Here is a 21,838-nt window from a genome sequence, read left to right on the forward strand (position 1 = left end):
TGAGCAAGCATGAAGCGAAAGTGGAGAGGAAAAACTCCCCTTTTGGAAGGAACCTCTGGTAGAACCAGGCTTAACATCAGACTGTTTGAGGCGGGGAACGCAGTCAGAGTAGAGGAGGAATGACACTCTGATAGGGACGAGTTTGAAGAAGCACCATGGAGAAACCAGATGGAGCTTTAGCTACGATGGTGGAGAAAGGGATGGAGGTTGGTTGAATCGGGGTAATCTGGGTCAAAATCAGACATAGCGCAACCATTGCTTGTGCTTGCTGGGAAGCAAGCGGAGTCGTGAATTTGGAGACCATTTAAGATGAACTCTTGATGCTGATTGGGCTTTATGGAGGGGCGGTTCAAATACCGCCATTTGTTATTCTGTTTTATATAAATTTTATGTTTTATTATCTATTACCTTCCTGTCAGAAACAAGCTTATAGATTAAATGAAAGTAATTTTCAGTCTAAATCTCCCAGCGCGTTGGGAATAAATTCAGGGATAAGCTGTAGTTTGTATTTCCCTGAAGAAATGAGGGACATCACCACATGAATGAGGTCAGAAGGACAAAATGGGATGAAAATAAGGCCTGGATTCATTTAGCTGGGATGAAAATCAGCCTCTGGTCAGCTTTAAAGTCAGATCCTGAAATGCCGGTTAGAAAGTTATTCCTTTTATAAAAACACAGGTTCTCTCTAATAATCAAGAAATGTTTTACCCCCACAGAGTGTCTGGATGTTAATGTTAAAGCCTGTGCTTTTATTTCCCTTTAGATGAATGACGAAAGCAGCAGCTCCAGCTCCTCCTCCTCCTCCTCCTCCCGGTTGGTGGAGGACTTTGAAGAAGAGCTAGATGAAGAGGTGGACAGTGAAGAAGGGAAGAACCAGAGTGGAAGGGGCAGTCCAACACCCAGCCTGTCAGGCTTCGCCTCTCTGCGTGCCGTCATACGCATCAAACAGAAATACCAGGCCATTAAGAAGCGGCGACAGGAGATGGCCCTCAGGCTGGGGGCACCGGGGGCCCTCACCGGGGCTCCTGGGCGCACCAGCCCCAAAATCTTCACCTTCGACCCACTCACCCCCACCAGCTTCTCTGCCTTTCCTCCCGTCCCTCAGAAGAAGAAGCGAAAGAGAAAGAGACGAGTGATGTTTCCCAATGGCGGGCCGTGCAAATCCGTCCCCAAGCAGGAGCGCAGCAGAGCCACTTACTGTCTCTACCTGCTCTTCGCCATAGTCTTCCTCCAAGTAAGCCAGCAACAGCCCTCCTCATCCACACGGTTTATACCTGTCATCATTCTGAAACTCTAACCACATTTAAAAAGTAAATATAGAAAAATAAACATATACATTTCCTAAAACATTAAGGAATCCTAATCTACAACATATGCCTCTTTGAGTGGAGTCAATGGGAATAAAACCAAGAGTCACAGAAAGGAGCTTAAGTTCAAAAGTAAAAGGAAAACATTTTGTTGTTAATGAGCAGGAAACTGTGGTGATGTGTTTCGTTCAGATGGTGTGAGATCCGTGTTTGATTATTCTTGGTTTATCTGATGAGCTTTAGAAACTCAGCATAGAACAACAGCACCGATTTAACCCCTTAAGCCCGGCAGACTTCAGGGGCTAAAAATGTATATTTTCACAAATATATGAAAAAATAAACAATACTTTTCGTTTTATAGCTTTGTAAACAAATAAAATGAGATTTAAAATTCGACTTGACATGTGTGACCCTGCTGGAGTGGTATTCATTTTTAGCCACACCCCCTAATGGCCGGCATCATTGGAAACTAGAGGCTCAGACCTTTCCAAGGAGGGGTCGGAGGTAATTGTGCGACCGTTTCAGGTGATGTAACCAGCATGCGTTAGATAAGCTCTGTTATTCTTATTTTCTCTTCAATTTGGTTATTAGTATTGTGTGTTCAAGGGTAAATTTCACAGAACCAAAGGCTAAAACTCTTATGCAGAAGTTCTCCTTTAATGTAAATCAGCATATTTGTCTGGTTAGATTCTCCTTAGATTCAAACTAAAGCGTTTGTGGAAAAAACATAAACACAACTTATTCAGTCCAAATTTGCTTGACTCATAGTCGAGATGTGGATCTATAAAGTCGGAGGGTTCATCCAGAGTTTCGAAAGGGTTTTCATGGTGTCTTGCAATGTTTATTTTGGGAAAGAATTTCCTGAGGATAATTTTTTTCCTTCTTTTCTTTGTTCTATCCCCAATAAATCAGACATGGAGACATTTAAAATAGGGCTTCCACCTGAAAATTATTCCTCAATGCTTTTCTGTTATACAAATACAAACAATTGTATTTCCAATTTGTAGTTTGGGAGCTGTACTCGCTTTTACTCAGATATGTAATTTCAGGAATAATTTCCTCCTAAAACCCTCAGGGCTTCAGGGGTTAAGCATATAATGTTCTTTATTAGTAAAAAAGAGGTACCTTCCTTCTAGCTTGGTTGACAGACTCCTTTTGGAAAGAATTTGCTTGAACATGACAAGCTAAACTAAAAGTTGTTGCTAGGCAACAAAGCTTGTATTTAATCTAGTGAGGTGAAGAAGACCGATTCTTCAAACAAATATAGTAATAATAATGGTTAGCAATGCAATGTTGAGGGGGGGCATAGGTATTGGGATTAGATGCGCTAAGGTGCGGGCAGTTAGGTTCCTTCTATTTTCCTCATTTCAATTCTTTTTCTTTTTGTTGTCTCTGTCCATGCTTTTTTTTTCTACTTTCACTTACGTTTCTTTTTAAATAGAAATCTGTAAATGTCAGAGTAAATACACGTTTACAGGAGTGTTTTTCAATAAATATATGTGAAACAAAAAAGAAAAAGGCTAAATGTACAAAGAAAATCATAGAAATCTACAAAGAGCCGTAGATAACCTGGAAAAAAAAAACAGAAATGATCTCAAACGGCTCCAAGAAATGTCTTTAATATGATGCAAAACAACTCAAGAGGATTACCATTAAGTTCTGTCAAAAAAGAAAACAAATCGACAATAATAAGAGAAAATTGGACTCCCTTTTTGAAATGACCTCATGGTAGTTTGTTTTTGTACTCATACTCGTCATCCTCCACCTATCCCGGACTTCCCTCTCCCCTGACACCTCCTCCAGCTCCTCTGAAGGAGGAACGAGGCATTCAAGAGCCAGCCTAGGGACAGAGTCCCTCCACCTGTCCTGGATCGTCCCCTGTGCCTCCTCCCACTTTGAGGCCCACAGAGCATCAGAAAAAAAGTTGCTCTAGCCACCTCAGCTGACTCCTCTCGATGTGGAGGAGCAACGGCTCTACTCAAGCTCCTCCCCCATCTCTAAATGACCTGTATCTCTAAAGCCCCATTCACATTACCTTTTTGAAAACTGTGCCGAGATCGGTCTGAGCACCGTAACAGAGATAACTGTTGAGAGTAAATGGTACGAAAACTAAACCGGACCGTGCCAGACACAACCGAAGCACGCTAACATGGTACCAGTTCTCAGATAACAAAGAGCGCATGAGCAGACCGCATCATCTTTTTATAGTCAGCCTCCGTAATCATGACATTTCAGGCATTCATAAAAATACTAGCTTCCCTACCATGCCAGATGATTTCCAGTGATGATTCTGCTTAGCAGTGTGATGAATCTTAGTATCTGTCGTTGTTTTCTGCGCCTGTAAACCCTGATTAGACTATCGTTTGTTGTATCCACTTCCCAAAAGCCGACTCTGTCAAGCAAATCCACCAAAGGCTGCCTTCTTTGCCTGACTCTCAGCAAACAATGAAATATCACGCCATGTTGATTTGCTTGTTTACCTCTAGAAAGCAGTAGTACCGTAGATCAGAGATCACGGAATAGCGGATCGCGGTCTGGATCCGGACCCACCTGCTGGCTAATCCGGACCCAACTTGATTTAAAACATTTATAAATTACCGCATGTTGTTAGACGACAGTGTCTAATTTCACTTGCGCCGCTTCTCCTGTTATTACGGTAAAGCCCTCCAGAGCGTCCGGCTCCAGGCTACATGTGATCCAAATTAGCCAATGAGCTGCTGTCAGTCTGGGTTGCTGCTGCTGCTACTTTAGACACAGCAGGCAAACCTGTGGCAAGCCGGGCGATGGGAAAGAAGGAGAAGATGATGAGAAAAAGAAAGCAGAGAAAGTGTGGACTGCTGGAAGAACTGGAACCGTGAAACCGTGTTAGGGTGATGTGTAAACAGTAATAAGGAACCATGCTCGGCATGATTAACTGATCCACTCGGCATGGATCCGCATCAGAGGAGTAGTGTACATTAGGGCTTAAGTTTTGGACGTGAGCGCGGGAATGTAGACTGACTTATAAATTTTAATGAATCATATTTACTCCCCATGTAATTTATTTGAATCTAATGTGAGGAAAAAACTTTAACACGTTCTAGTATTTAACAAAATAAATTAAGAGATAAAGGTTTGACTCAGTTTGTTTGAAAATAACAATCTACAACAACAGAGAGAAGAAAAAGATGTATTTAATGAAAACAAGATGACTAAAATGTGTTAAAAATCTGCAAATGATGGTAGGAAAGTTCCCTGCCAACGTTTCATTGAGGAGTTCATGCTGAAAATAGCAAAGCTTCTGATGTGTTTTAACATGTTCGTATTTAAATATAGCCCCGACATTTTCCCTGCATGCTTTGTCATGCCTGGATTCGTTAGTGCTATGAATAGAGCCCAGTTATTATTCAGCAGAGTTCGGTTGATCCACACGTGATTAAGCCCTGCAGCAGCATGGGTGGATTACTCCAGTAAACACCGCCTTCTCCCCAACATGCAGACATTAATTACACTCATTAGAATTGCAGGCCTGAGATGTAGTTGCATAAATATTTTCAGCTAGAATGTTTCCCTTTCTTGCCAAAAATATTCATGCATCTGGTTTTCAATTTTATAATTTCCATACAAAAAAGTTTATAAATGCGCCCTTGTTTTAGAGGTTGTCTGCAAGCAGCATGATCGAAGCAAAAGCTGCTCTGCGAGCTGCAAGCACGTATGGAAACACTTTTAATTTAAATATAGGGGAAGTTGTTCTTTAAGTTTATCACGCAGGCAGCCTGAGGGAAGAACCTGTTTCTATGGCAGCTAGCTTGTATGACAAGTCTGTAGCAGCAACCTGAAGTTAAAAGTCTGTGTCCAGAATGTGTGGGGTCTGCAGAGCTGTTAGCTACCACCTTTTCCTGACCATTGAACGCTGTAAGGATGAAGGATGAAGGGAAATCATTTTTGATGTTCTGATCTGGTAACTTGCAGGGTTTTTTCGTGGGTAGAAGTTTAGAGAATGAGGTAACAACGGGTAAATCATAATCTAAAAAGAATGGAAATGCTAAAACTCAATTTGAAAACAGAACAGAAAATAAAATAAATGCAAAATGTGTATAAAAATCGAAAAAAAAAACAAAAAACATTTGATATCAATAAAATAAACAGTAAAAAAATACATAGCTAAGTAAAAAAGTTATTTTAGAAAAATGTTTCCTTCCCACAGTTTACAGGATTCCTCCTGGGTTATTTTAAAGACTATGTGGTCAATTTAAGGTAGAAACACTAAATACATTTAGAGGTGAAATCAGGTTTACAAAAACTAACCAAGAAATCAAAACAACCAAACAAAAACCAAAATCTTACTTGACTTTTTTCCATTTTCAACTAACTGGTCAGGTTGGTTTAAAAGTAACCGGTTAGGTTTTAAAAAGGACTAAGGACTCAAAGATTTCCCAAACAATAAGCTTTTCATAAGACAGGAAATTCCACTAAAACCAGCAATCAGCACGTTGACTGTTCATTCCCTCTGAATGAGGCTTTCAGCGAGAGACTTTTAAAGGGTGAGGTTTATGATTAGCAGGTTCGATTGGTCCACTGCTTCAGAAATCGACCAATCAGCATGTAAAATGGGCCCAGTGACCTCACAGCCAATCGCAGCAGTCCATGCGGCATGGTTAACCAGGGCCTGGTGCAGAGCAGCAGCTGATTCTGCAGCACTAATGGCCTTCAGTCAATAATGGCGAAGCAGGAAAAGGATGCGGATAAGAACATGTTTGGGAAATGAACTCGAGTCAGAAAAAAAACAAACAAAAAAACAATTCAGCTAACAATAATCATGGCTTTTCTATTCTTATCTATACTTTTGAAAAGAAAAAAAAAGTCTTCCGAAGCATAAATAAAGCAATCAATACTTCTGTGTGCCCTCAGATTTCTTTAACATGTGACTCTATCTCCTCAGGTGTACAACGCCATAGAAAACCTTGACGACCACGTTCTCAGATACGATCTGGATGGCTTGGAGAAGACTCTGAGGAGGGAGGTGTTTGGGCAGCAGGGGGCGGTGGAGGGTCTGCTGTCCCATTTTAAAGACTACTTATCCACATACGTTCACAACAAACCCTTGGTGGTGTCGGTTCACGGGCCTAGCGGTGTAGGGAAGAGCCACCTGGGGCGCCTCCTGGCCGGACACTTCCGCTCGGTGGTGGGGGACACCCTAGTGCTGCAGTACTACGTCCTTCACCACTGCCCCCAGGAGGCTGAAGCCATCCAGTGCGCTCGCAACCTCTCTGCTATCATCTCGGAGATGGTGGAGAAGGCCGAGGAGGAGGAGAAGATCCCGCTCTTCATCTTCGACGAGGCCGAGCACATGCACGTGGAGATCCTGGACGTGCTGTTGAAGCTCGTCGCCTCCAAACAGTCCAACGAGTACCTGAACGCCATCTACCTGTTCCTGAGCAACCTGGGCCATACGCACATCACCAAACACATGCTACAGAACTCCTCGAGTATTTCCATGGCGATGACCGCCTCTGGCCGCCATAGCAACCTCGTGAAAGAATTGACTCCAATTTTACGCAACAAGCTAGAGAAGCATCACCCACTGTGGACTGAGGCTGACATTATACCTCTTGGACTTTTGGAGAAAGATCATGTGATGGAATGCTTTTTGGAAGAAATCACTCGTGAGGGATTCTACCCAGATCACAGCAACATCGAGCGCCTCGCAGGGGAGATTGAATACTACCCTATAGTTGGAGGGCACCAATACTCCCAGACAGGCTGCAAGCAAGTGGTGGCAAAGGTCAACATGCTGTAACACTCTGCAGGAAGCCTCTGTTTTATTTTACATTCTCTTTTTCCAATGAAGAATAAAGATATAAGATCATGAGAGTGATGAAATATGAAACTTGAAAAAAACAGACCCAAAGTTGTCAGGAGAATCAGAGCTGGCCATTTACCAGACAGTTAAGCGTTTAGGAGCCAGACTCTACAATGAGAAATTAATCCTGTGAAATGTTTGAAAATATCCCAAACACTCCTTACAGGGTTGGTCCACCCAAATTACACAACAGTTTATGACTTACCACTGTATGTTTCCCTCTCCGTGCAATACATTTTATCTTGTGGTTTCCAAGGATATGGCAAATTTCAAAACATCACTGTAGATATTCACAGCGATGTTACTTATTAGGTATGAAATCTCAGGACTGAATTAAACTACCTATAGTTTATTGTATCATGTTATCTTTATATTTAGCCTGGTCTTACTGTATTTAAGCACCACTGCTGCATAACTTTTGACCCAAGTATTAGCTTAATTTGATATGTTACATTTTCAGATCAGCGCTACTTCTGTAGTGATGCTCCACGAGGGCTGTATGAGGGCCTGAAGGGGTTAGCTCAATGCTAACTGAGTCATGTGACTCAGAGCTCCCCTTTACAGCAGGCTGAGCTCCACTTGAACATGACAAGCTAAGCTAAAGTTGTTGCTAGGCAACAGAGCTTGGATTTAATCTCGAGAGGTGAATATAAAACATATAGTCTTTTTTTTACGGCACTGGCGGCTCTTTTTTCCTGACAGAGAGGGGGGGCGAGACATGTGGCAAAGGACCACAGACCTGATTCGAACCCAGGTCGGCCACATCAAGGACGAAGGTCTCCATACATTACGATTCTGTGCAGTAGCCGGTATGCCACCTGCACACCCATAATTTTAGGATTAAAATTTACTTAGACTTTCACTGAACAATTCAAATAAAGTATGAATTAGAATAAAACCAGTCAAATTTACACATTTAGAAATTATTTTATTCTTTGTTTTTTCTTACCTCCTCATGCGACCTTTGCTGACATTTTTTTTTTATTCCACTACGAAGCAAACCCACACAACTGTTTGATACTACATTGATCGCAGACGAGGGGAAGTCAACAAGGGTGTGTATTTGGGTCATTGTTGGTTTTGAATTTCCTTAAAACAACATTCAAAGCATTCGAGCAAACTGTTTTCTGAGGAAAACCACATCTTGCAGTTTGCAAAGTGGGCATAACATTGATGGCAAAAAAAAAAAAAGACAGAAAATATACTCCAAGTCATAATATTAGAATTTAGACGTATGTATTGCCAAAAGTGTTGAATATAAAAGCTAGGCTATAAAACAGTAAATCGGAGCCAACAGATTAACAATAGGAAGTCATAAAAAGTTCATATGTATACAAAGATGTAAAAAAAAAAAACATATACAGCTAATAAGCCGTGACCTTGGGCTCTGAATGCATTATGTTGGCTTTCCTTGAATGGAACCCACTTTGCTTAAATACATACAACTTTTATGTATAAAACAAGTTGGGCTCTCTTTTTCAGCCCAAATAATGTTCATAAACCGCCTGGATATACGAAATGTCGCCCAATTTGAACCAAAGTCTATTGATCTCTTAGACCATAAATGTAAAGAAAAATATTTTTTACCCATTGACGGCCATCCTAAACTGCCAGATTGGTAAACATCCCAACCTGGCAACAATGCATGTAAGACTGGAAACGTAGCCTTTAGATGCAAAACTGCACAGCAACCAATTTTTGTCAAAATATACAAACATAAATTCGCCAAATATAAGAGGAACATTGTAGTTGGGTTTAAAGAAAGCATTTTACTTTTATTACAATTTAGTTTGGTGCAAGGATTTTACGGCTTGAAGAAATATAAAATTACACCTTATGCAAACCGTCACAAAGATGTGCATGACAAGGAAGGGCTATATATACTGCATGCATCATTTAGGTAGTTAACATTGCATTACTTCTTGAGCTCCTTGAGTTATTTACTGTCACAGGTAGGTGCTTCAGCTAGAGAGTAAGTGTTGGGGTCCTTGCACGCTGAAATTAGAACCGGCCCAGTGGGCAAATGCCCGGTATCACAGATTACCAGTCCAGCCTGCATGTAGGATCCATGTGGAAAGCGCTTTCATCAAGATTTGACCCTCCAAAAAGCTATTGCAGTGGTTCTTGAACGATTAGACAACTCTGGCCAAGTTTCTGTGATGTATAAAAGAGAAATAATTTGAGAACTCCTTTCACATATTCAGTAATATTATTTAGTATAATTCAACCAAGGTGAACCATGGTGAATGTGATCTGGGTGGACTAATCCTTGAAGAAAGTAGGCAGCTCAAACAGAAAAGACTCCATGAAGACTGAAGGACATACGTTACTCTACTTCGTATTACCATAAAAATAAATGGAGACTTTCATCCAGGACCTACATTCCTTCTACATTTTTCTGATGATTGAAACCTAAAGTTTCACCACTCAGCCTGACCTGCAGCCATCATGCCTGAGAAGGAGCTGCGGACACTATTTTTACACTGCAGCAATGGGACATGTGCTTGCATCAAAAACATCTTTAAAAAAGAGCGTGTGTTTATTTATTACGCATTCAGATATGTTATGATTTACTGCAAGTTTACAGCCAAGAGAATGAACTTGGAAGGAGCTCAGACCGACACCAGCTGTTCTCATGTTGTTTGGTGGATCTGGGAGGATGGATTTTCTTATTGTTCGGTCATTTCCTGTGTCATAAAAATGAATTAAAATGCTTCATAAACATGGATGTTGTGGGATCTGCCTTGATTTAACTGACAGTGCAGTATATATGTCAGAGTTTGTCTCTAGGCTATTATTTTTATTTATTTTTTTACAAAACCAAACTTTGACTTGAAGCTTTGCAATATCACACATGTAAACACACTGTTGATTTAAAAGGTTCACAGTCCTTTGTAAACTCTCAGTATATACCTTAGAAACCTAGAGAAAATGTTAAGAGACTAAATTACAATGAGTTGACGTCTCGACATCTTTTTTCCGAGACAGTCATAAAGGTCCTTCAATGCTTTTGCAGCCATTTCAAATCATTCTGGATTCCCCTTTAGTTGCTCCGTGTTGCTGAGTTTATGAACACTATCTCACTTTATGACCTTACTGCTGTGCATTTATTTGCTTTCTCTAGAATCATTCTAGTTCCTCATGTAGAGTCATAGTCTTTAGTTTAAAGCAAGTTTGTATAACATATATATATATTGTAGTTCTGAAGTAAATTATGCACTACAGGACTTTGCATTAACCTTTAGGGACAGACTAACATTAGAAAAATGATGCAAAGAAAGCATCAAGGATATGCCTCAGTATTCACTTAGCACCAGATCCCTTGGTAAGGTTTATTCTGCGGGATTTCTTCACAGCCTGAATTTCTGTGTTTAATGGAGACTAGGCTGAGCGCAGGAGATGACAGACCATTTTCACCAATGAATTATTGGTATTTTAATTTGTTGCAGATCTTAATGAGAGAAGGAGGCACCGCAGCTGCTTACAAAACTAACCTCAATTGCAGTGGTGGAAAGTGACAAAGTACATTTACACTGCAAAAAATGTCAATCTACATAAGTCATCTTTTCTTGAAATAAGTGATTTTTTTCTTGAACTGAGGAGTAAAGGGAGACATTTTGCCAATGGAACGAGACAATTTACATTTAATATAAAAACAAACAAACAAACAAACAGTTCCATTGTCTTGTTTCAAGTGCATATTATCTATTTATCTTATTTTAAGAATGAAAATACTTATTCCATTGGCAAACTATCTAATTTACCTACCATACTCAAATTAAGGGTAAATACACTTAATTTAAGACATTTTTTACTGTTACTAGATCATTTTTCCAGTTTACTTCACTGTACTTAGCTACATTTTTTGAGTATCTTTACTTTAATGTTTTAGGGGGGTACTTCATTCATTTCCACGCCACTACATTTCAAAGTCAGATATTGTACTTTCTACTCCACTACATTTCCAGGAAGCTGCTAGGTACTTCTTCCTTTTGGCTCAGCTTAGCTTCCTAATTCAATTCAGTGTATTTCTGTAGCGCCAATTCACAACACATGTGATCTCAAGGCACTTTACAGTTCACCAAATGATAAAGTCAAATTGATGCAAAGTTTTCTATCTAAGGAAAACCAGCTGATTGCATCGACTTATTGACTCGAAAGCAATCCCTCACACTAAGTATGCTTGTAGCGACAGTGGAGAGGAAAAACTCCCTTATAAAAAGAAGAAACCTCCAGCAGAACCAAGCTCAGTGTGAGCGGCCATCTGCTGAGGAGACAGAAGCAGAGATACAGAAAGAAGCAACTGTCAACCAGCTCCACAGGCGGCCCCAACCAGGAAACACACAGCCAGGCAGGCGAGCTCTGAGCCAGCTCCCATGTCAGAGGATGAAGAAAGCACATGCAGCCAGTCACAGTCAGAGAAACAGGACTACACTGGAAAAACAGGCCAATCTCCAACATCTACAAACAAAGGTGTTGATGGCAGCAGCACAGCTGATATTTCTCTCCAGAATGGAGTCACAGCCAAACAGGAACAGGAAAAAAAAACAGAGAGAGCAGAACGTTAGAGATTGAACTAACAGATTCTGCAGAGTGGGAGAAAAGAGATAGAATGAAGCAGAATGATGGAATGGGGTCCCTATGTCCTCCAGCAGTCTAAACCTATAGCAGCATAACTATAGAGATAGCTCAGGATAACCCGAGCCACTCTATCTATAAGTTTAATTAAATAGAAAAGTTTTAAGCCTAGTTTTATAAGTAGACAGGGTGTCTGCCTCACGGACTAAAACTGGTAGTTTGTTCCACAGGAGAGGAACCTGATAACTAAAAGATCTGCCTCCCATTCTACTAATCCACTGTTGCTGTTTGTCTTTCTTGAAATGCAATTCGACATGGAAGATAGAAAGCCTTAGAAATGAATTTGGAGATTTGCATGACATTCCACACGTGTGAAAATCAGGTCAGATATTAATTGTAGTTTATTCATTTTATCAAGGCGTTAGTTGCTGCCAAGTTGTTCAGTAGGATGAGTTCTCACATCAGAGTTGTAATTTCTTTGTGGTAACAGATTTAATCTCTATTCTATAGTGAAAGTATGAGGAGAATCAAGACAATCCTATTTTGTATTTTGCATGTACTTTAGAATACTTAAAGGTATTGTGGAGGATTTTTGGGAATTTTTTTAAAAGACCTGCCCTCTCCAGTTTAAAAAGAAAATGCACGTGCAGGAGCGTGCACGAGCCCATTTCTCCTCGTGCAAGCTCTGTTTAAAAGTTGATGTTCTTATAGCTCATACAAGCTTACTGTGCCCAAACGTTCGCCCTAAATCCCCCAATAACTATATAAGTGGTGACTATATAGTGAACTTTAAAGTGAACTCAGCTACGGTTCAGACAGATGATCACTACTCTTTGCTCTCCAGTGTTCACGTAACTCCTCCTCTACTGCACCACTTTTGTTATTAGTCGCCCGCTGTCGCCACCTTAGGCGACAGAAGGCCGCTGTGACAGCAAATCCCATGATGCTTTGTGCAGAGAGCTCTCTGCACAAAGCATTCTGGGATATATCTTCTGAGGCCTTTCTTTTCTTCCCATACTTTTCTTAGACACTTTTTCTCTTCTGATCCTCGGCCATTTTCAAAGAACCGCGGTGTGAAAGATGAGCTTCAATGACTGAAATCTTAGTTCACCACAGATATACGCCTGAAAGAAAGCATGCACAGAAAAAGATAGCTAATGGGACAAGCACACAGGACGGCCTTACATAAACATTTTACCAGAATGATTGACAATTAGGAGGACCACTTATTTAGATGATCCACCCGGAAATAAAAGATCATCCTCTATAGCTTTAAGTATTTTCAAAGTACTTTGGTACTTTAACTTGAGTTTGACCAGGTAAATTTTACTTGTAGTTGAGTAACATTTGTCTATGAATAATAATACTTTCATTCAAGTATTTCTGTACCTCATTTAAGTGGAATAGTATTTTATTCTTTAATTGTGTTTTATTATTTTTTTGCTATGTTCAGCACTTTGTTTTCAGCAGTAGCCTAGACTTAGACAGCTTTTATTGTCATTGCTGTTTTAAAGCACTCTACAAATAAAGTTGGTGATGATGATGATGATGATGATGATGATGATGATGATGACATTATTTAATCCTTTATAAGATAAAATATTTTTCAACGCCTGTTTCTAAATAGAGATTTAAAAATAATAATAAATCTGATTTTAAATAGAATTCTTTATCTCACATTTCAAAAAGTAGTTCGTTTTCCATTCCTATATAATTTTTTACTTTGCATTTTGAAATCTCTTATGCAACTGCATTTTGTTTTTACTTCACCCTCCTTATTTAGTATTTAGGTAAATCCATAACAGCTTATTAACTGTTTAGCTTTAGCTTGTTTAAGGGTTTAGCTGCAGTTTATTTGATAACAGCTTAGTAACAGTTTACCATCAACTTTTTATCAGTTTAGTAACAGCTTTATAATAAGGATCAGTCAGGAAAGGAATAGTAAATAATTTGAAATTGAATTTTACATTTGCAGTATTTCACACTGGATTCAAAGCTACAATTAAAGATGTGCAATTACAAAACAACTCATGAAATTGTATTTGTAGCAGTAGGGCTATTGCCATAGTGTTTCGCTTGATTTATTCATGTAAAAGGCTTTATAATCATGCAGGGAGTTTTACAGATTATATGGACACTGCAATAAGTAGAACAGGAAAGAAAAAAAAGAAAAAAGGAGAAAAGATGAAAGAAAGGAGATAAAAGGGAGATAACGATAAAACTTCTTCTGTCCGCTTCATCACCTGTAAAGAGATGCAAAAAGAACAACACAACCAACATATATAAGAGATACAATAAAGTAGCACCTTGATAATGTCGTTGAAGTATAAGTAGTATTATTTAATCTGACATGTATACTGTGGTAACTGGAAATAAGAATATGGGCTTTCTACATGGAAGTGAATCTCTAAGTATCTGGACCCAAGCACCTGGAGTTGTTTATTAAAATGCACTTGTGCATGTAAAAGTTATCGAAAGGAAAAATGCTCAATAGTGGTTGTGGAGAGCCAGAGACCCGCCCCCACAAAGCACCGAGGAAGGTGCCGGGGGACCTGAAGATGGGACTCTGTTAACTTTGTATAGTTCTGACTGTTTAAATGCCACAAAGCTTAGAGTGTCCAGCTTTTTTTTTTTTTGGTTCATATTCTGTGTTTTTTTGTTCACCAGTTATGGAAAACAGGCAAACTTCCTCTAAATTGGCGTGAAAATTCAGCTAAAGAAGAAGGCAGGTGGCAAAATGGTGTCTCTTGTGGAAGAGCCAAAGTTACTTCTTTATTAAAGATGCTCCTTTTAATGCAGAAAGAGAGCATCTTGACTGTTGTATGTGCAGTGCTTTAATTTGCCTTTGTTTAATTATCAGTGAGTGAAATGGAAAGGTGCAAATCAGAATGCATAGTGCTATATTTGAAATAATATTATGTTTTATTCTAATATTATGGGCAAGTATAGACATGTCATATATATGAAATTTGCAGTAATTATTACATGTAATCACTAATAAAATATGTCTCACTTTTGATTTCTAACCAATACATTCTCCTTTTAGCATAATTAATTTGATTATTTGTCTAATTAGGCCAAAATAGATACTCTTAGTGGTCATAGAGAGACATGCCATAGAGACATACTGAGCTTTTTCAGCAAAAATAGCAACAGATTATACAAATTAGTAATATAATGCAAGAAGCTTGAGAAAACAGAGTAAATGTTCTTCTTTACCTGTTTCAAAATGTTTGGCTGCTTTGAGGATCACGAGTCCCAGTTACAGCTTAAAATTAACATGTTTTCTTATTGTACAGACAGAATCAGACTGCAGAGCTTCTAAATATCTTGAAATGTTTTTTGGCATCATTATATTAGCAAAGAGGTTCAAAAATCTTTTTTAAACAGAGCACAGAGAGAAGCAGGTAGAACTGCAAATATAAAGGTGAAACAGATTTACTGGGATATGCAAGATGCAATAAAAAATATATTCCAATTTTACCAGAAACTTTACATGAAAAAAAAAATCCTATACTGTATTTAAAATGCAGCATATCCATGTTTATCTGGATGGATAGAATTTAAATTGTACTTCTAGGGATGCATGATATATCGATTTCGGCATTGGAACCGGCTGTTATAAATATACATAACACAAATATCAGTATATTATGGTTCTCTTGTGTTCTTAACAAAAGGAAAGCATTTAATAAATATATGTTTAAGCTAATTTTTGGAAAATTCAAAAACCTAATGAAAGCATTCGGGTCGGGTAACCTGGATGTTAGAAATGGTTTTTATAAAGTGCTGACACTAAAGATTTCAATTCCTTCAGAAATATGCCTTCTTTATTAGCCTGTTAACGTCTTCTCCCATTTAACAGGATTCAACTTGTTCCTGTTTCTTCCGAAATCTACAACCATCTCCTTGTTTTGTTGCCATTCAGTATTAGATCATTGTTTTCACACCATGCATCAGAGCGGTTCACCAGCTCTCCGTTCTCAGTTTCTTATCCATCTTTTATGCATCTACTGACTGCAAAGTAATCTAAGTATTCCTGCAGATGACAGGACTCTGTCTGGTAGTGAAAGTCAGACGTGCACAGAGTAAAAAGGAAGGGTGAGATTACAGCCCCCTGTGGTGCTCCTGATTGATTAGACAGCTGACCCTTCAGCCTAATAAACTGGCCGTCTAATAAACTAGGATCTGTTTGTCTTTGATCCAGGTGATTGTTGATGCCTCCACCTGAGTCTTCTGGAGTATATCACAAAGTAAGTCAGGCTGAATCTTGTTAAATGCTTGAAAAACAATCTAAAATAAGTAAAAATGTCTTAAATTAAGTGTATTTACCCTTAATTTGAGCAGATAAATGACATAGTTTGGAATGAGTATTTTTACTCTTAAAATAAGAAAATTGGATAATATGCACTTGAAATAACACAATGCAATTGTCTTTTCTTATTTTAAATGTAAATTGACTTGCTCCATTGGCAAAATGTCTCTTTACCTGCTCAATCCAATAAAAAATGCACTTATTTTAAGATAAAATGACTTATCTGGAATTCCATTTTTTCCAACCATCTGGTTCATTCTCTCCAGTTGCCACTGCAGCTGACCTACACTGGAAAAACAATCTAGAAATAAGTACAATTTCCTTAAATTAAGTGTATTTACTCTTAATTTGAGTAGGTAAATGTGATGATTTGCCAATGGAATGAGTATTTTGACACTTAAAATAAGATAATTAGATAAAAATGCACTTAAAATGAGACAATGCAATTGTATTTTCTTATTTTAAGTGTAAATTGTCTTGTTCTATTGGCAAAATGTATCTTTTACCTCCTCAATCCAAGAACAAATGCACTTATTTTAAGAAAAAATGACTTATCTTGATTCAGATTTTTTTTCCAGTGTATAAAAATAGGCTGGGATGGGGCAACTGGAGCAGCATCATCTTCTGATTTGGTTGAGAACAAACACATTAAGAGAGGAGGGTTCATAGCAGAGATGAAAGATGGAACATTTGAGGCCTGAGGGCAGTTTTAGGTCAAAGGCAGGCTGGGTTTCCATGTGACTGTTGGCAACAAAGATGGATGCTGAGTTTATTCCTGAACTGAAGCTGTTAAAGAATGTATTCAGTTCATTTGCTCTGTCCAGACTTCCATCTTCCATCATCCCTGCCCACACAGCCCTGATATGTCACTATGCTGTAGCCTGTTTTACACCCTCTCTCTCTATGCCTCCTTGCTTTTTCTTATCTTAACTTGACTCTGCATTCTCCTAAATAATCTCCTTTATCTCTTTCTGATGGCTGCTTTTCTTGTTTATCAGTTCCTTCTGTTAATTGGTGAACCAGGGATCATTACTGGGGAAGCATTGCACTTTTCTGTTGGGAAAAATTTTATCCACACAGTTTATACAGTCAGTTACACAATTCCCCTCCATTTGTCTGATGTGCATCCCAGTCTGTAACCTCAAAACAACCATGCATGATTTTTGTTCTGTGGCCACTCTCTCATTGTTCTTTTATAAAAATAAAAAATAAAAACCTTCTATTCTGAGGAGAGAAAAACAAGATGATGTTGCTTTAGAGATGTATGCATCCTTGACATTTATATAAACAAGGCCAGAAGTTGGTTTTGTCTGGTCAAGCTGCTGAAAAAAACCTTTGGAAATGCAGCAGAGTCCTGATACCTGTGATTAAAATTGTAAAGATTTTACCATAAATGCTGATGGGTGTCATGTCAGAAGATATGAAGTGTGAACAACACTGGTGAACTCTCTGGGTAAGTAATATGGACAGAAAGTCACTGCCAACCAATAAATATCTGGGCTACAGAGACAATACAAGACTAATTTATGCTCTTCTCTATGTAGATCTGCGAAAACATTCTGAAACACAGCAGGGAGGGCTTCTCCTACACCAGGCATCCCCAAACTCGGTCCTCAAGGCCCCCTGTCCTGCAGGTTTTAGAGGTTTCTCTGCTTCAGCACAGCTGGTTATAATGATTGCAGTAGACCAAAAGTCTGTTAATCAGCTTTCAATTAAAATCAGCTGTGCTGGAGCAAGGAAACCTCTAAAACCTGCAGGACAGGGGGCCTTGAGAACCTAGTTTGGGGATGTCTTTCGTACACAAACCATCCTGTCCGGGGAGTAAAGCATCCAAGCTAGTTTCCTATCAATGCACTTGTTGAGTCTGCTGAGCAGGTTTTTAAACCAGAAAAGTTAATATAATGGTTATGGAAGGACATCAAAACGGCCGACAGTGGCGTCAGATGTAGGAGTTTTCCATAAAATCGAAGGGTTGACAGTTCAAGCTCCAGCTTTCAGTGTTGTGTCCCTGGGCAAGACACTTCACCTGCATTGCCTACTGATGGTGTCAGTGAGCCCCAGGGCAACTGTGGCTACAATGTAGCTTGCTACTATCAGTGTGTGTGCATGAATAACATCTTTGTCATCCGAGACCTACAAGGAAATAAATAGTGTGACTTCGCCCGGAACATCAGAAATTTCTTCACAACCACACACCGCCATTTTCAGGGTCAATCTTTCAGCTCCAGACTCGACGTTTGGTGCCAGAAATGCTCATTAGGAGTGCGTTAATATAATGGTTATTGAAGGACATCAAAATGGGCGACAGTGGCGTCAGATGTAGGAGTTTTCCATGAAATCGAAGGGTTGACGGTTCAAGCCCCGGCTCCAGCTTTCAATGTCGTGTCCCTGGGCAAGACACTTCACCTGCATTGCCTACTGATGGTGGCGTCATTGAGCCCCAGGACAGCTGTGGCTACAATGTAGCTTGCCACCATCAGTGTCTGTGCATGAATTATTTAATGCAGTGTAAAGTGCTTTGAAGTCTCCTGACTCAAAAAAGCGCTATATTAGTACCGGTAATTTACCATAATTGAATAAAAGACTCTGCATATGCTTTAAAACATTGCTAATGATGCATTTTTACAGATACTAATGAAGTTATTCAACAAAAACAATACAAATCCAGAAGAAGCTGTGGAGACCACAGAGTAGTCAGATGCTTCTCCTAAACATAAACTACAACAAAGATTTTTCTTTTACCTCCAGGTGCAGGAATTGCTTTTCTTAGCCAAATATGCACAGTGGGGCCAAAAAGTATTTAGCCAATAACTAAAGATCAACTCAATCCACTATAATTTACAAATACATTCTTTAAAAATCCTACAATGTGATTTCCTGGATTTTTTTTTTCTCATTTTGTCTCTCATAGTTGAAGTGTTCCTATGATGAAAATTACAGACCTCTCTTATTATTCTAACTAGGAGAACTTACACAATTAGTGGCTGACTAAATACTTTTTGGCCAAACTGTATTTTCACCTTCTGTTACTTTAAGGTTGCAAACCTCAATGTGCTTCTTTTTTGCATATAGTTTAGGACAGTTGTAATGTGGAAATGAAAGCGATACGTTTATCTTTTCAAATTAAACTCTACAAAGTATATGCTGCATTCAGCGTCATTTTAACCTGGAGAGAATAACACAAAGATTTTATTGACATGAATTAAATAAGTTCTTTGGGGTTTAGAGCCCAGCAGACAACTTGATGCTGAGAACTGATGGATCGTTTATAAAGAGGATTGTAGTAGTCTTCCCTCTTCAGGGACCGGATACTGGTGGTGGAATAGGCCAGAGGATGAATGGGTCTGAGAATAGCCTGAGAGAGAGGGAGGAGGCGGGTAAAGGTTCATGCAGGGGAAATGCTGGATGTGGAGCTTATGAAGCTTTTGGACGAGGATTATCTTCAGAGGTGGTGATCCAGGTGAATTTATGCTTCAGCTTTATTTCTGTTGAACCCTTCATAAAGTTAACTGCCCTCCAAAGTTCCCCAATAAGTAAAGACAAATCATAGTGTAAATATTAAAACATGAAAAACGCCTTAAGTGAAAACGGACAGCAAATAATCTGTGTCACACTAATTGATCCGTTCATCTTCAAGAGGAAAATGATGTTAAAAGATATCCGGTTAAAAGTTAGAATTAAGCACAAATTGTATGTTTTTATGTAATATTACTTTCTAATATGCAAAGTCAAAAGACAATTAAGTACCTTTTTTTTGTTTTACTTTACAAAATGCTCCACTTTGTTGTCTGTCACATTAAATCCCCCAAAATACAGTTTACAATTTAAAAACATTCAGGTTTGATAAGTAGGAAAATAGTTATGGTTCTCTGCTAAGTATTCTACCTACTGTACATACATCAAACATGCCGACAAAACAAGACATTTTCCTTTTTTTATTAGAACGTTTTAATTTACAATGGAAAAAAATAGCTACTGTGTCTAAATAATGACAATCTGAGGATAAAATAAAAGACATTTAGAGGACTGAAGTGGATGTAGAGACAACGCTGCCGGGGATCACAACACCGTGTCGAGGAATCACTGGGACAAGCGGCTGCACTGGTGCGAGAAACATGGACTGCTTGAGACGCAACACATAATTGGAGTTTTATGAGAAGAAAGATGGCCGTCAACTCGGCACACCAAGAGCAACTAAGACGCAGAATATGGTCGCCGTCTTCGTAGCAGCTCGGCGGAGACAGATGAGAACCATGTGGTAGAAATGTCAGTAACTTCAACCACATTGATTTCACCTGTCAGAACGAGGAGCAACAAGATGGCGTCTGGACTCGCCGTCCTTCCTGTTCTGCTGTTTAGTCAAAACAGCAGTCAGCTAATGTGTGTGAGAAAAAAAACATTAAAATCCCAAAGCATGAAACATGTATAAAAGAAAATGAAAAGCATCAAACTAATTACCAAGATTCTATTTATTTTATTTTGAAAAAAAAATGTGTGGATTGAATTATTAAGAGCAACATTCACTCCTTTAAAAATCAACAATAATCTTCAGATATGTCATTGGTTTTATTTACTGTATCTGGATTTATTTAGTGACCTACCAAGGGGCTACAAATCCTAATTAACTTTAGTCTTTTTCTCTACATTCCAACAGTATTCCCACTTTAGATAACTGATCTATTTTTTATCTTTGTGTTTATTTCTTGGTTGAGGCTGAAGTTTCAGGGAATAACTGAGTTTGCAGACACGTTTAAATTTAAACTGAGAAAAAGGAATAAAAAATGAAAACAAACAGAAAAGCAGACACACTGCACCTTTTTAAACCAAGCAATGAACGTTAGCCTCTGCATCCGTGTTTTATTCTCACATGCTTTTAGGTACGACTGCTGTAATGAGCTACACTCTTTAACAACAACATCTATGTCATCCGAGACCTACAAGGAAATAAATAGTGTGACTTCGCCCGGAACGTCAGAAATTTCTTCACGACCACGCACCGCCACTTTCAGGGTCGATCTCTCAGCTCCAGACTCGACGTTCGGTGCCAGAAATGCTCATTAGGAGTGCGGACTGGGGGGAGGAGGGGGAGGGCGTGTGAGGAGAGTCCAGAGAGGAGCCACATGAAAGGTGGAGGTGGAGCTGTCAGGTTCTGGAGAGCAGCCATTATTACGCCTCCAGCTCGAAGCCCATGCCCACTTTATGCCCGCCTGCTTGGAAGTTCTTCCCGTCGATGAGGGCTGAGAGGGTGACCTTAACCCCTGCAAGAACACAGCAACAATTATCCCATTAGGAGAGAATCAGTCCGACCTTTTCCGACTCTGGATTTACTTCTGAAAGGATCCTGGAAGCAGAGCATTTAGCTAGAGGTGTGCATTTTTACAGGGACAAACAGAAGCTTGGAAAAAGTGGTGGAAAAAGTGTGTCTGATGTGTGGTGGGCAGAGCTTCCCTATCCTTTCTTTGCCTGTAACAATGGCAGCCATATTTGCTGTTATAAGTACGTAAAAACTAGTTTTAATATGTTTTTAAGTGAGAAAGTCCACCTGAAAACTTAATCTGTGCAGTCAGTTCATCCAGATTACATCCTGCCTTCAAATATCATTTCACTGTCAGAGCCACTCAGACCCCAGACACCGGCTCTGTCCTGGGAATCCCGTTCAACAGCAGCCTTTGGCCCGGTCGCCTCTTCGCGGTTTGCAACAGCGCTGGAAGGCGTTTTTCACGTAATCCAAACTGCAGGCACCAGAATAATAAAACCGAACATGTTTTTCCGGAAGGTTTCGGCATTGTAAGTAAA

General features: G+C 39.3%; 2 protein-coding genes across 3 annotated transcripts in view; one reads left to right on the top strand and one right to left on the bottom strand.

Annotated features, from left to right (window-relative positions):
* tor4a (torsin family 4, member A) overlaps nucleotides 1–9,844 on the top strand; it is a 16,077-nt gene extending 6,233 nt beyond the window's left edge. The window contains exons 2-3 of the mRNA XM_015376827.1: nucleotides 764–1,234; nucleotides 6,229–9,844. Coding sequence (XP_015232313.1) covers nucleotides 764–1,234; nucleotides 6,229–7,086 — 1,329 coding nt within the window. The 3' untranslated portion in view covers nucleotides 7,087–9,844. The remainder of the gene's footprint in view (nucleotides 1–763; nucleotides 1,235–6,228) is intronic.
* Nucleotides 9,845–19,963: 10,119 nt separating this feature from the next.
* Nucleotides 19,964–21,838, bottom strand: part of LOC107086084 (voltage-dependent anion-selective channel protein 2-like) — a 22,164-nt gene continuing 20,289 nt past the window's right edge. The window contains exon 9 of one of the 2 annotated variants that reach the window (XM_015376835.1): nucleotides 19,964–21,300. In XM_015376835.1, coding sequence (XP_015232321.1) covers nucleotides 21,209–21,300 — 92 coding nt within the window. In that variant the 3' untranslated portion in view covers nucleotides 19,964–21,208. The remainder of the gene's footprint in view (nucleotides 21,301–21,838) is intronic. The other variant, XM_015376834.1, reaches the window with a different exon arrangement.

The sequence above is a fragment of the Cyprinodon variegatus genome, unplaced genomic scaffold, assembly GCF_000732505.1.
Source record: "Cyprinodon variegatus isolate N-32 unplaced genomic scaffold, C_variegatus-1.0 Scaffold142, whole genome shotgun sequence".
Lineage (NCBI taxonomy): Eukaryota > Metazoa > Chordata > Actinopteri > Cyprinodontiformes > Cyprinodontidae > Cyprinodon > Cyprinodon variegatus.